The sequence below is a fragment of the Chlorocebus sabaeus genome, chromosome 16, assembly GCF_047675955.1.
Source record: "Chlorocebus sabaeus isolate Y175 chromosome 16, mChlSab1.0.hap1, whole genome shotgun sequence".
Classification (NCBI taxonomy): domain Eukaryota; kingdom Metazoa; phylum Chordata; class Mammalia; order Primates; family Cercopithecidae; genus Chlorocebus; species Chlorocebus sabaeus.
In genome coordinates, this window is record NC_132919.1 from 76,399,057 (window position 1) to 76,414,929 (window position 15,873).

The 15,873-nt window shown below is 48.7% G+C and overlaps 1 protein-coding gene across 8 annotated transcripts in view; it reads right to left on the bottom strand.

The window, feature by feature from the left end:
* Positions 1–15,873, bottom strand: part of USP36 (ubiquitin specific peptidase 36) — a 44,293-nt gene that overhangs the window by 14,182 nt on the left and 14,238 nt on the right. For all 8 annotated transcript variants that reach the window (XR_012088934.1, XM_037993029.2, XM_008013117.3 and 5 more), the window contains exons 7-13: positions 11,810–11,877; positions 10,821–10,891; positions 9,750–9,832; positions 8,488–8,599; positions 4,034–4,174; positions 3,366–3,466; positions 2,408–2,549 (exon numbers count right to left, since the gene is read on the bottom strand). Coding sequence is in view for 7 of the 8 variants with exons in the window: in XM_037993029.2 (XP_037848957.2) it covers positions 2,408–2,549; positions 3,366–3,466; positions 4,034–4,174; positions 8,488–8,599; positions 9,750–9,832; positions 10,821–10,891; positions 11,810–11,877 (718 nt within the window). In the remaining variant the exon portion in view is untranslated. The remainder of the gene's footprint in view (positions 1–2,407; positions 2,550–3,365; positions 3,467–4,033; positions 4,175–8,487; positions 8,600–9,749; positions 9,833–10,820; positions 10,892–11,809; positions 11,878–15,873) is intronic.

Consider the following 15,873-nt stretch of genomic DNA (forward strand, 5'->3'; position numbering starts at 1 on the left):
CCCTGGCTCAAGTGATCCTCCCACCTCAGCCTTCTGAGTAGCTGGGACTACAGGCACATGCCACTATACCTTGCTAGCTTTTGCATTTTTAGTAGAGACAGGGTTTTGCCCAGGTTGGTCTCGAACTCCCGGGATCAAGTGTCTTCCCACATCGGCTTCCCACAGTGTTGGAATTAAAGACATGAGTCACAGTACCTGGCCCAGGCTGCTTCCTAACTTCCTAGTCTGGGCTACAGTGACCACCAACTTTGCAATTATATCATGTATTTCACTGCTACTTCAATTCTCAAGCTTCTAATTTCAGCTTCTATTTTCTTTAATGTGAAGGGAAATACAGACGTATGTAAATGACCAAAACCCCTGCAGACTGTGAAAGGCCCTGACTGCCTGTGTGTGGGGTTCAACTCTTCATTCTAAAGGGAGAGGAAGATGATCCATCAAAAATAGTCATCCAGGCCGGGCATGGTGGCTCATGCCTGTATCCCAGGACTCTGGGAGGCCAAGCTGGGCGAATCACTTGAGGTCAGGAGTTCCAGACCATCCTGGCCAACATGGTGAAACTCCGTCTCTACTAAAACTACAAAAATTAGCAGGGTGTGCTGGCAGGCACCCGTAATCACAGCTACTCAGGAGGCTGAGGCAGGAGAATCGCTTGAACCCAGGAGGCGGAGGCTGCAGAGTGGCAGAGGCTGCAGTGAGCTGAGATGGCGCCACTGCACTCCAGCCTCAGGAGCAACAGAGCGAGACTCTGTCTCAAAAAAAAAAGAAGAAACAATCATCGAGAGAGGGTCCACCCCACTTCAAATGATCACTGTGTTCTAATGAGGAAAATGCTCATGAATTCACTAGTGAAACTGAATTCTTAACACTTCTAGCAGAAAATGTCAAACACACACAAAGGTAACTTAGAGGGTAGTTCCTAATGGTTAACCTGCAACCACGTAACCTTTATCATCCTCTCTCTGTATGTATATATATGTGTGTACATATGTATGACTATATATGTATGCACATACACATATTTCTATTTCTGATCCATTTGAGTAAATTGCAGACATGATGTTTTACCCCAAAATATGTCCATGTGTATTTCCAAAGAACAAAGACATTCTCTTACATAACCACAGTAGAATTACCCAAATCAAGTAATTAACATTGGTACAAATGATTCACATTTTCCCTGTTAAAATGTGAAGATAGGCTGGGCACAGTGGCTCATGCCTGTAATCCCAGCACTTTGGGAGGCAGAAGCGGGCGGATCACGAGGTCAGGAAATCGAGACCATCCTGGCTAACACGGTGAAACCCTGACTGTACTAAAAATACAAAAAATTAGCCAGGTGTGGTGGCATGCACCTGTAATCCCAGCTACTCGGGAGGCTGAGGCAGGAGAATTGCTTAAACCTGGGAGGTGGAGGGTGCAAGCCAAGATTGCGTCACTGCACTCCAGCCTGGGTGACAGAATGAGACTCCATCTCGAATTAAAAAAAAAAAAAAAAGGATTTTTTTTTCCCACATGCTTATGGTTGAGTTTGCTTGGTGCCTATAATCCTGGCACTTTGGGAGGCCAAGGCAGGAGAATTGCTTGGGCTCAGGAGCTTAAGACCAGCCAAAGCAACATAGTAAGACCCTGTCTCTACACAAAACTTAAAGATTAGCTGGGTGTGGTAGTGCACTGGTAGTCCCGAATACTAGGGAGGCTGGGGCAGGAGGATGGCTTGAATCCAGGAGCTCAAGGCTGCCCTGAACCATAAGTGTGCCACTGTACTCCAGTCTGGGTAACAGTATGAGACACTGTCTCCAAAAAAAGAGTTTACTTGGCATTATAAAGGAAATAAAAAGAGCACACACAGAAAGTTTGCCTGGCACACCTGTCATGGCACCTGTAACTGGTGCTGGTCTCATGAGTAGAACAGATCTGTGAATGACAGTTCTAATTTGCTAGGTCAGGATTTTCTCATTCATGTCTCCTCTTTCTCTATGCCCGATGTCAGCTGATGACTAGTTTAAGAAATAACATCAGCTGGGCGCGGTGGCTCACGCCTGTAATTCCAGCACTTTGGAATTACAAAAAAAATTAGCAGGGCGTGGTGGCGGGCGCCTGTAGTCCCAGCTACTCGGGAGGCTGAGGCAGGAGAATGGCGTGTGAACCCAGGAGGCAGAGCTTGCAGTGAGCTGAGATTGCGCCACTGCACTCCAGTCTAGGCGACAGAGCAAGACTCCATCTCAAAAAAATAAAAATTAATAATAATAATAATAATAATAATAATAATAATAAAAACCCATCAACTAGAATAGTGCAAAACTGCCTGCAAACTCCTTCCACTGCGGCCAACTTCCCAAGTGTGAGGAGGTCTGTGGGGAGCACCAAGACCAGTTGCTTTGGCCTCCATCATTCTCACAAATACCTTTCCAGTCAGCGGGGAGGAAACAATCCCATTGCCGATGTTCTTCTTGGAGTGATCTGGAACCACACTTGGGCGGCCGGGAAGGGAGGAGGAGCCTGTCCTGGAGATGAGGCCCTCGGGACTTTTCTTAGAGCCTGGAATTCTGTAAAAGGAAGAAAACAAGTCGGGAATTCTCTTATTAAAGCTGAGAAGGCATTACAGAAACGGAGAGAATCAGAATAAGTTAAGGTCAAGGTCACAATTATATTATTTTTAAAGGCGGGGCAAGGCAGAAACACGGCCTGGGGACACTCTGCCACTCCTAACTGCTTCTCTGGAATCTCCCTTCGCCTTTCAACCACCGTGAGGCTGAGAGCTCAGCCCCAGGTACCTGCTGAATATAAGCAGAGCAAGGGCAAATTAGATCAGAATTCCTCCAAGATCACAGTTAAATGCACCAGAGAGCAAGAGAGACCCCTCTAACACCTCAATCGCACTCAGCGGAGATGTACAAAGCAGTGAAAATGCCTCAGTTGCCACGGTCTCCGGCCTCCAGGTCAGTGACAGCCAGCTCCGGGAGAAGGCCCCTCCAGAGGAGCTCTGCGGCGGCACCCCCACAAACACGTTCTTCCCAGCCTGGCCATACAGGGGCAGCTTCCCCACAGGGGAAGGGGCATCAGCTGGCTACCATCTAGGGAGCAGTACCTCTAATTTGGGGCAATACTATAAATGGTGACTTTCCCATTTACATTCAAAACAGCATCCATGGGAGGGCAGATGGAATCCTGTCCTGACCTTCCCCGAGGCTCTAGCTTTTACTAAAAAGGGTCCTTCCCCGTGGACAGTCTCCATGACACATGACGAACCCCTCCAGTGGAATTCCCAATTACCGTCAAACAAAAAAAGGTTAGGGAGGCCCATAGGTATAAGAAAAGAGCAGAGGGAGTGAGCTCATCTGGGGAGGGCGTGAGTTTATTACCGCAGATAGAACAGCACATAGGCCTGCTGGTTCAGAACCACCTTGACGTTGCTGGAATGGACCAAGGAATCATTCATCTGGTACCACTGTCCATTGCTTGCCTGAAGCAGCCAAGGATTTTGCAGAAAACAAAACAATCAACAAGCATCCCATTATGCTCACTTTTTAAAAAGAGAATGAAAAATCTGTTACTTGCTACACTTCCAAATGCTATTAATAATCAACCATAACAATTTCCTATTAAAATGTGTAACATTTTCATAACGCAGAATGTGACCCCAAAGTGTGCTTTGAGTCCCAGTTCCTTCCTAGTGACCCAAAAGAGAGGAACGGTCCCTTCTAAAGGACATTCAGGCAGTCTCATCACCATGGCCCTCTCCCTCCTACGTGTGCCTTTCACCAAGATTTTGCCAGGATTCTAAGGACGGCACCAGAAGTGGCTGCCTCTTCCGTGTCTCACTGCAAGTCTGAGAACAGTAGGTTCTGGTGCGACACTTTCGTAAAGGCATCTTTTCACTCCACGCACAGAGGCAACAATGAGGACTTGAATCCAACTACAAAACATCGCTACTTTTCACAAAGAAACTGTTCTACAGAGGCCACATCTGGATGTGCATGGGTGCTGAGGCCTGCCCCAGGAGGCAGCTGCACTGACACAACCCTCTCACCTTCACATAGCAGTAATAGTGCCCGGCATGGCAGCTGTAGCCCGAGTGCACCAGGACAGCATAGAGTCCATACATGACAGGATCACCATTATTCTGGGACATATACGGACGTATGTTGAGGAATTCCGGATAGCCTACATCCTGTTTGAAAAATCAAGGAAAAGGCAAGTAAGATTCACTTTGAGAGTAAAGATCAATTGCCCTTTCCATCCACAACCACACAAAATGCCCAACTTGGCTGGTCTTTAACAATTTGGGGGCCGGATGCAGTGGCTCATGCCTGTAATCCCAGCACTTTGGGAGGCCGAGGCAGGGGAATCACTTGAGGAGTTCAAGACCTGCCTGACCAATATAGCAAAACCCCACTTCTAATAAAAATACAAAAAATTAGTTGGGCATGGTGGTGCACTGCCTGTAATCCCAGCTACTCAGAAGGCTAAGGAATGAGAATCACTTCAACCTGGGAGGCGGAGGTTGCAGTGAGCCGAGATCGAGCCACTGCACTCAGCCTGTGCAACAGAGTGAGACTCTGTCTCAAAACTGCCCCGCCACAAAAAAGAAAAAAACACAATTTGGGGTGACTGGGTGTGCAGCAACACTGTGCAGGAGCTCCCCCAGGCAATGATTAAAAACCAAGATGCTGGCCAGGCACAGTGGCTCACGCCTGTAATCCCAGCACTTTCGGAGGCCAAGGCGGGTGGATCACAAGGTCAAGAGATTGAGACCATCCTGGCCAACATGGCGAAACCTTGTCTCTACTAAATATACAAAAACTAGCCAGGCGTGTTGGCACATGCCTTGTAGTCCCAGCTACTCGGGAGGCTGAGGCAGCACAGTTGTTTGAAACTGGGAGGTGGAGGTTACAGTGAGCTGAGATCGCACCGTTGCACTCCAGCCTGGAGACAGAGCGAGACTCCGTCTCAAAACAAACAAACAACAACAACAACAACAACAACAAAACACCAAGATGCTGAGAAGTGAGTCTTCTCCAGTCAGCCTATGGGAAACTTTATTGTCCCATCAAGCGATGTAGAATCTGTTCTTGTCTTTGTCAAGCATCTACATTAGTTCTCTCACCACCTGCTTCCCAACGACCAAATGAGAAGAGTCACTCCTTTTCTTTCCCTCCACTCTACAGGAACATTGTTGGTGGGAGAAAAGGCAGAGAATGCTGGATTTTAGCTCTTCAGAAATAAAAGTGCTGAATTAACACAGCCAACTGCTACAGCAAGTTAGACTTTTAATGAAGTGGATCAGAAGAAAGGTCATGTCAAAATGTGTTCCCAAAATTGACAATTTTTCATAGAAAAAAAGATATGCACACATATATACATATACGCACACATATATACAGACCTTATACATACATGCACACATATACATACATGCATACATACACGTACACACACACAAACATGCACACACATGTGCATACACATATACACACATGCATGCATATATACATACATGTGCACATACACACATGCACACATATATCCATACATGTACACATACACATATACACGCACACACAGATATTCTTGGCAGTAATAGTGGCCAGGACGGCAGCTGCAGGCTGCGTGCACCAGGACAGCACGGAGCCCACACAACAGGATGGCCATCATTGTGGGTCTATACAGATGTGTTTAGGAACTCTAAAACATATAGACATACATTTTTTTTTTTGGAAACACAGTCTCGCTGTGTCGCCCAGGCTAGAGTGCAGTGGCACAATCATAGCTCACTGTAACTTCGAACTCCTGGACTCAAGTAATCCTCCTATCTCTACCTCCGAAATAGCTGGGACTATAGGCACATGCCACCATGACTGGCTAATTTAAAAAAACTGTTTAGGCCAGGCGTGATGGCTCACACCTATAATCCCAACACTGTGGAAGGCCGAGGTGGGGGGATCACTTGAGGTCAGGAGTTCAAGACCAGCCTGACCAACATGATGGAACCCCGTCTCTACTAAAAATACAAAATTTAGCCAGGCGTGGTGGTGCACTTGTGGTCCCAGCTACTTGGGAGGCTGAGGCAGGAGAACCACTTGAACTTGGGAGCCTGGGTGACAGAGTGAGACTTCGTCCCCAAAAAAAAAAACCCAAAATTTTTTTGTACAGACAGGGTCTCGCTATGTTGCCCAGGCTGGTCTTAAACTCCCAGTCTCAAGCAATCCTCCCACCTCAGCCTCCCCAAGTGCTGAGATTAGAGGTGTGAGCCATTGTGCCCAGCCTAAATCATGTTTTTAAACTGAGTTGTGGGATTTGTCGAAATGCACAGATCTTCAGTATACGGATCAAAGAGTTTTGACAAGTATATACTGATGGACATGCAGAACATCAACTAGAAAATTTCCACATCCCAGTCATTGCCCCATCTCAAATATCCACTGTTCTGATTTCTGTCATCATTAATTTTGCCTGTTCTTAAACGTCACATACCATCAGGCATGTGCCACATAACCATGTTTCGGTCAATGACAGACCATATGTACAACAATGATCCCGTAAGATTATAACTCGGCATTTTCACTGTACCTTCTCTGTGTTGAGATACACATATACCTCCCATTGTGTTGCAACTGCCTGCAGTATTCAGGACAGGAACAGGCTGTGTAGGTTTGTGGCCTAGAAGCCAGGGGCTATACCATACAGCCGGCTCTGTCATCTACCTCTGTGTATGGGCACTCTATGATGTTCACACAGGGACAGAATTGCCTGGTGATGTATTTCTTAAAACGTGCCCTTATGGTTACACGACACGAGTCTACAACATAAAGAATCTGCAAACACATTTGGGAAATGCTGACCTAAGCAAGCCCCCTACCACTACCAATGAGGAAACGGAGGCTCAGCCAAGGGGGTCGTTCCAAACCGCATAACTAGGCTCTCAGAACAGAACTTGAGATTGTTATGAACTATAGCCATCAGCTGGGAGCAGTGGCTCAGGCCTGTTATCCCAGCACTTTAGGAGGCTGAGGCAGGTGCATAACCTGAGCTCAGGAGTTCGAGACCAGCCTGGCCGACATAGCGAAACCCCGTCTCTACTAAAAATACAAAAATTGGCCAAGCGTGGTGGCGGGCGCCTTAATCCCAGCTACTCTGAAGGCTGAGGCAGGACAATCACTTGAACCCAGAAGGCGGAGATTGCGCCACTACAATCCAGCCTGGGCAACAGAGCAAGACTCTGTCTCAAAAAAAAAAAAAAAAAAGGAAAAGAAAAGAAGAAACACGTCTTCTATTAAAATGCCACTATAGGCCAGGTATGGTGGCTCATACCTGTAATCCCAGCACTGTGAGAGGTCAAGGCAGGCAGGTCACTTGAGCCTAGGAGTTTGAGACCAGCTTGGGCAACACAGCAAGATCCCATCTCTACAAAAAACTTTAAAAAAAATTAACCAGGAATGGTGACATGTGCCCACAGTCCCAGGTACTCAGAAGGCTAAGGCAGGGGGATCGCTTGAGCCTGGGAGGTCAAGACTGCAGTGAGCTGTGATTATGCCACTGCATTCCAGCCCAGGTGACAGAGTGAGACCCTGTTTTAAAATAAAATAAAATTAAAAAAATAAAATGCCATCGTGTCAAAAGTAGTTTTTTTAACTCCATATTCCATAAAAAACCAGTTCTAGACATCAACAGGTGCAATGGCACCTGTTCTAGACATCAACAGGACATGGACGATGCGAGTCCCGCCACCCAGTGCTCATCACACTCATCTGGAGAACCCTGAGCGTCCCTGCCAGGACCAGCCCAAGCACAACCAGAAGCTGGGGTAAATCCAGTAAGACAGTGGCCCTGGAACTTGACTGTGTATAACAAGCATTCAGGGATTTTGCAAAAATGCAGATTCCTGGGCCCTGTCCTCCAGAGATTCAAATTCACTAGCACTGGGATAGACCCAGAAATGTCTATTTTTTTTTTTTTTTTTTTTTTGGAGACACAGTCTCGCTCTGTCGCCCAGGCTGGAGTGCAGTGGCGCAGTCTCAGTTCACTACAACCTCCGCCTTCCGGGTTCACGCCATTCTCCTGCCTCAGCCTCCTGAGTAGCTGGGACTACAGGCGTCTGCCACCTCACCTGACTAATTCTTTGTATTTCTAGTAGAGACGAGGTTTCACCACATTAGCCAGGACAGTCTCGAATTCCTGACCTCATGATCCGCCCGCCTCAGCCTCCCAAAGTGCTGGGATTACAGGAGTGAGCCACCACACCCAGCCAGAAATGTCTATTTTTAAAAAGCACTGCAGGTCTCTTCACCTCTCTGTGCCTATTTTCCCATTCTGGGCAATGGTGAAACTATAGCCTCTACTTCACAATATGTGTAGAACCTTTAGAACAGGGACAGGTACTATGTAAATGGCAGCTATCAAACTTGTGGCTATCACTTTCTTCGTGTCATTCTGATGCCGACTGTGGCCCACGGAGCTGCCTGAGATGGTGTCACCAGCGCTCACCTTGGTGATCTTCCCCCCGCTAAAGTTGGCAAAGCGCTTGAGGGAAAGGGTTAAGACATTGGATGTTCTGTGGATGGTGAAGCGCTTGCTGGCTGGAACCTTCTTCTTGCATCTATGAAGGTGATGAGAAAGATTAATTAACTGATTGATTCATGCTCTGAAAAATGTTGTCTTAACGCTAAGTTAACAACCGCAACAACTGCTCTGTAATAATGGAATGTTCACCAATTAGATTTAAACCTTTTGCTCCCCTAAAAATCACATTAAGCATGCCTCAAGTAAAGGAAAGCTACCACAGGGAAACAAGACTATAGAAAGTGGGAAGATCCTAAAGCAAAAAAATAAAAGTACTGTACCCACCAGGAGATTAAATAAGATACAGGAAAAAGTTGCTTTGGGGCAACACAGGAAAGAGCAAATTAAAGCAGATGTGGCTGAGTGATAAAATGGGCAGGCAGGAAGTCAACGTGAGCAAAGCCAGAAGATGCGCAAACGCAGGGAGAGAAAACAGAGGCAGAGGCGTGCAGCTTGGAGAGCTGCAGGAGACAGACATAAAGAGGAGTAAAGCAGAATAAAGAATATATCCTTTAGTGCCTACAGCTTTACAACGACCTAGATACAAAGACATTCGGCCGGCTGTAGTGGCATGATCCCAGCACTTTGGGAGGCCGAGGCAGGCGGATCACCTGAGTTCAGGAGTTCGAGACCAGCCTGGCCAACATGGTGAAACCCTATTACTACTAAAAACACAACAAATGACAAAGTAAGAGTTCTATCTGCAGAAATGGAAAAACATCCAAAACCGGTTAAGTAAAAAATGAAAGCCACAGAAAACACTCCTCAAGAAGCAAGAGAGCGGCTGGCTGGGCACAGCCCCTTGGGTGGCCGCCCAATGTGAGCCAGTGTGAACTCATGTGAGCTCGTGCTCTGCCGCGTCCTCTCGGTGTGGCCTCAGGCCTGGTCACTTCACTTCTCTGTGCCTCAGTTTCACCGTCCCTGGCAACGGGAAACCACAGCCCCTACTGACAATACATGCAGCATCTTTAGAACAGGTACGGTGTAAACTGCAGCTATAAAAATCACAGCTATCGCTTCATTTGTGTTATTTAGAAGTTTGTGTTTTTAGGACATACATAGGTTCCTCAAGAAATACGAGCAGCGTCACCGCAAAGGAAGAGAGAGGGTGGGCACAACACTGTCAGGTAAGGTGACTTATTTCTCATCTCGTGTCAGTCTTCCGCCACGAGCAACGTGAAACTTACTTAGCACACATGTAGGCATTCTCTCCACTCAGGACATCTGCTTTCACAAAAAGTTCCAGAGCACGCACAATATTTGCAGCTTGCTGAGGAGGACAAAAACAGGGAGTAAAATACACAGCAGAAGAAAAACGCTGATTCAAGAAATGCCAAATTTAAGGTCTTTTTTAGGCTGAGGCAGCAAATCACAAAACTTGACTCGCATAAAAGTTTTCCCGCTAGCTGCCACACTGGGACTCCTTCTCCAGTGACAAGAAATGACAGCAGCCAGGGAACAGCAGCTCACGTCTATAATCCCAGCACCCTGGGAGGCCGGGGCAGGAGGATCACTTGAGGCCAGGAGTTTGAGACCAGCCTGGACAACACAGCAAGACCCCCATCTCTATAAATAAATTTTAAAAATTAAGCAGGTGTGGTGATGCATGCCTATAGTACCAGCGGTGTGGGAGGATCACTTAAGCCTAGAGGTCAAGACTACAAGGAGCTGCGATTGTGCCACTGCACTCCTGCCTGGGTCACAGAATAAGACCCTGTCCCTCGAGCCCCCATAAAAAAGAAAAAAAGAAAAGAAAAGAAATGACAGCTGCAAGTCTGCCATGAATCAGTCACTTTTATCAGGATGGTCTTGTAGCTGGACCCGCTCTGGAGCTTGGGTTGGTCCAGCGCAGGCAGGCTGGCCTCCCGCAGACTGTAGCTGGAGCAGGGCGTGCGCGTAAAGCCAAGGCTGCTCTCCCAGGTGAGGCCCACAGAGCCACCAAGCTCCAAAGGCTGCACGCTGCCCATAGCACACAACAGACTCTCCTCAAGCCCTGGGGACACTGTTGTTCCTGTACATGCTTCAGGACGCAAAACTCAATTTTACCATTTTTTTTTTCTTTAAATAAAATGATACACATAGGAAAAACTCTAGAAAGAAACAGGTAAAGACAATGGTCTGTACTGCAAGGCGGCAGGGAGCAAAGGAGTTTTCTCCCTATCTATTTTGATCTGATGCCTTCACTGTTCTGCTGATTCTGTTTCACCCTCTGGCCTCACTCTCCTACTGCAAATGTGAAGGGCAGCATAAGTCTGTACCCGGATCTCCAGCGCGACGTCCAAGTAGGGGTCGTAGGTGTCCGAGACGCTCTTGCACATGGAGCACTTCACTGTAACAGAACAGAGGCAGTGGAGCAGGTGTGGCCTGGCAGAGGCACTCCCAGCTCCCAAGACCGAGACCCGGCAGGGAGGCAGACTCTCAGCAGGGCTTTGGCCAAAGATGAGATACCCACTAGCCCCTGAAGAATCCTAGTGTCTGGACAGCGAGCTCTCCTTCCCCACTGAAGTTTACAAAGATGGATGTCAATGCCTTTGCACTCACAGGACCCTCTCTGCCTGGACTGGCAACCACCACGTGCGGTACTCTTCTGCTGAGGGAGAGCGGAGGCAAGACCACCTCCTCCCTATGTAAGTGCACAGCACTTCTCTCGGGCTTCCTCATGGGAATATACACACACACACATGCACATACATATATATATATATATATATATATATATATATATATATTTTGTTTTTGTTTTTGTTTTTTCTTTTGAGATAGAGTCTTGCTCTGTCTCCCAGGCTGGAGTGCAGTGGTGGAATCTTGGCTCACTGCAACCTCCACCTCCTGGGTTCAAGCAATTCTCCTGACTCAGCCTCCCGAGTAGCTGGGATTGTAGGCAGGCACCACCGCGCCCGGCTAATTTTTGTATTTTTAGTAGAGACGGGGTTTCACCATGTTGGCCATGGTTGGCCAGGTTGGCCTCAAACTCCTGACCTCACGTGATCCTCCTGCCTCAGCCTCCCAAAGTGCTAGGATTACAGGCAAGAGCCACCATGCCCGGCCCTCATGGGAATATTCTAACAACTGCTCCAGTGGCCAGGCGGGCCAAGAGTCTCAGAGGAAACCATTGCTCAAGACCTCAGAGACTGACCCAGGTCTGCACAGTGAGGAAAGAGCCCCAGCCTGCGTTCCAAGACTTAGGGTTTTCTGGGTTCATGTTCTAATCCTGGCAAGAAGCAGTAGAGCAAATGTCTCCACTTACCACGTGATCTGAGATACCCTCCAAAAATCTGATGGACCAAGGTAGTAGCCTGCGTTTGACGATCCAACCTGAAAAGGAGGCCACAGCCTTTAAGGGAAGGACTCGGCATGATGACACGAGGGATGGCCCCATCCCAGCACCCCCATGCCCACCAATCACCAGCTCAGCGTGAGGCTGGGAAACCCCACCCCTACCTGAGTCACCACAGACCCTTAACCTCCATCATCAGCCCAGCGGCCTGGCAGTCTCTGCAGAGCTCTGACCTCCTCAGGGACCCACTCCCCACAGTAGCCATTTCAAACTTTCACAATGCCCACTGCCACCCACCTCACAGAAAATAAAAGCCCCAAGAAATGTATGTGTATCCTCACCCATTGTTGCCTTTTTTTTTTGGTCTCAATAAAAAGTAAGTACCCAAATCTGGAGTGAGACGGGAGGCCAAACACCCCGCTGAGCTGGGGCACCCACCTGGCCCAGCCCTCCACTTCTCTGCTGGCCATCAGACGGCTGGCCCCCAATCTGGGAAGAGGGGTGCGGGTGGGGACAGAGGCACAAACAGGACCAAAACTCCCCGGCTCTGCGCCCTTTTCAGAGAGGACAGAGGAGTCAGCCGTGGGCTTCAGGGTCAGGAGCCCTGCACTCACTCATGCCCCTGCACCGCTCACAAACTGGGATGTGAGGCAATCCGAGCTGGGGGGCCTCTTCTCACCCGGCCCCAGGGCTGCCTGGTGCCTCCCACGCCTACGTAGCCGTATGGTAGTTACTCATGCTGGGAAGATTCTGAAACAATACACCACATCCAGTTTCTGCTCCTAGTTCTACTTGCAACCCACTGCATCTGGTCCTGACTCACTGCTCTGGAACTGCCTTCCTCAGAGTCGCCCAAGGCCTCCAGGCACGAGGCCAGCTGGGTCTGCAGGCCCTTTACTAGGAGGCTGCGCAGTGTGCCCGTACACCCACTCCCTCCAGACGAGCTTCCCCTCTCTCCAGGCTCTCCAGCCCCGTCTCCCCAGTTGCTTCCCCGACTCCTCACTGGCACAAAGCAGGGCTGTTTCCAGGGCTCCCTCCACATTTCCCATGGCCACTCAGACCATTCCACACCGGCAGGCCACACCCCACCCCACCCCGACAGAACGTGTACACCTCAGCCTCTCATCTGGCCCGTGTGACTATTTACCATCGCACTTCCCTGACTCTGGGAGCTCTGAAATATTTGGGGGACCAATACAGGATCACTCAACTTTTATTCTGCAAAGTTAGAAAATGAAAAATCAACTGCCACCACTTACTGTCCCACCATTCTTCAAAAGTGACCTTTTAACTGCAAACACTAGCAAGGACAGAATCTCTGCGTGAACTGAGAACTGTGGGTAGCTGCGTGTGATGGCAGCTGCCAAAATCTAGACCACCCCCACAATCCCTCCGTCTTCTAGAAGTCCACAAGCACCAGAGCCCACAGGGCCTCAAGGAATCCCCTCTTGTATAACCCAAAGCAGAGGAAGCACAACCATCACCTTACCCAGGAGGAGGAAAGCCAAGCTGAGTGGCAGCTCCCACAGGCACCCCATCCCACAGGCACCCCACTGAGCCTGGGGAGAAAGGGCAGTGGGGAACAACTGGGCAAGAAGGGAGGAGGGGGCAGGAGGTGGCCCGAGAGCCACCCCGAATCACGGCTGCAAGGGGTGCCCTGGAGAGGAGCGCTGAATATGGGGTCTCACAGGCATGCAGCTGGAGTGGCAGTCTCCACAGGCATGGGCTCTCAGGGGGAGAAGGCAAAAAGGCAGGCAGGCGTCCTTAGAAGGGCAGTGAAGGGCAAGAGAGGCAAAAGGGGAAATGTCAGGTTCCTGGAAAAAACTCAAAACTATCCTAGGCTATCAACCCTTCTGCCGCCAGAGGAAAAGCCAACCATTAAAGTGCCCTGCACGGTGCAGACAGAGGAGGCACTCTGGATTACGAAATCTTGAAAAGCAGCAGACCCACAAGATAAATGAAAGCACGCCCCGTCTACGCAAAGCGCTTCAAGCACAAAGCAGCAATGAACAAGAATCAAAACACCTCATGGAATGCAAACTAGCTCCAGAAAACAGGCATGACACTGAAGACACAGCCACCAAAACTCCAAGCTGAACATCCTCAACACAGTGAGAGTGGCCTCATTTCTGGAACCAGAGTGCCATACACAGCTGCCCTCCTGGAGGAACTTATGAGAGGACGGGCTTCACCCAGCCAGGAGCACGCCAGAGGTGCCACTGGAGGGTGGGCAATGAGCAATGGGAAGATGTAACCATAACCTAAGGCTGGGCAAAAAAAAGATACCACCTTATAGGTGCCAACAACAACAAAAGAGAAATCATGCACACTAAAATGGCGAGAGAGAAGAGAGCAAAAGCGGTAGGAAGTAAAGGGCACCACGTGGACTGCCAAACCAGACAGTGAGGGGTGGGGAAACGGGACCAGGTGCATTTCAAAAGGGCGTATGAAACCAGCAGGTAGGGTGGAGCGTGCCTGCAGTTCCAGTTACCGGGAGGGAGGATTGCTTGAGTCCAAGAGGTAGAGCCTGCCGAGTGGAGATTGCACCACTGCACTCCAGTCTGAGAGACAGAGCCAGGCCCTGTCTCAAAAACAATGGCTTATGTATAAAGGTAGCCATTAAAACAAAAACACATATCTTCCTAATATCCCAAGAAATTTGATGAATAAAGAAAAATCAGCCGGGCACAGTGGCTCACACCTGTAATCCCAACACTTTGGGAGGCCGAGGTGGGCAGATCATGAGATCAGTAGATCGAGACCATCCTGCCTAACACGGTGAAACCCCCGTCTGTACTAAAAATACCAAACATTAGCCGGGCGTGGTGGCGGGCGCCTGTAGTCCCAGCTACTCGGGAGGCTGAGGCAGGAGAATGGCGTGAACCCGGTAGGCAGAGCTTGCAGTGAGCCTAGATCGCACCACTGCACTCCAGCCTGGGCGACAGAGTGAGACTCCGTTTCAAAAAAAAAAAAAATCTGAGAAATAAGCACAGTAAATATGCTACCTATAATTACTATAAAATACATAAATACGACAGAATTCAGACCAAACTTTTCAGTCATAACAGGAAATGTGAAGGGGCTTAACCTGCCTATTAAGAGATGGTCACTTTCACTTACAAAACAAGACCAAACCTTAAGAACACCTCTAAGGAAGGGTTCAGAAAGTGACAGCAAGGGGCCAGTGGAAACCCTGCAAAGCAGGGGCTGCAGCATGATGCTGGCCATGGCGGAATTCAGAACAAAGCCACTCCATGTGACAAGCGAAGACACTCGGAATGCTAAAAGCAACGATCCTCAATGAAGACATGACAGTTACAAACATCTAACCACAATCACCTGTATAGAGTAAAACTAGAGGAGATGCAAGGAGACAGACACCCACCAGAAGTCCAATAATCATGGACTTAACACACTATTCCAAACAGATGAAGACAAGAGCACATGGACAGAGAAAATGAAAACAGCATCATCAACAGACCCATCTACGGACAGAGAGCAAACCAACAGCCCGGCGGTCTGTGCACCCACCATCAAGTATGCAGGAAACATTCACAAACGCTGGTCACCTGTCATCACAGAGAAAACAACAGGAAGTTCCATGAAGTAGAAATATTATCAACACACTCTGATCATAACGCAAGTAACATCAAAAGTCATTTACGGAAGCAAAAGATGAAAAGCCCCTCCACCTGCAAATTCAATGGAATAATTTGCTGTATGAGCAGCTCACCGTTGGTGTCATGCTTATTTTTTCTCACTCCACACTTCACTGCAGACCAGTGAAAGCTCTCTCATGGACTGACATCTGGTGAGCCTTCATCTCTCCCCCGGCAATGCCGGCCACCTGACACCTGGCCTCCCTCTTCTTTCCACCAATCCTGGTACCAATGAATGGCTCACCACCACCCACCCCAATGCCCAGACCACAGACCTGCACTCCTCCCATCCCACAGCCCCACATCCAAACCGTCGTTCATTCTACCTCCCATCCCACTCCTCACGAATTTCTTCCAGCTGCAGACTCTGGGTAA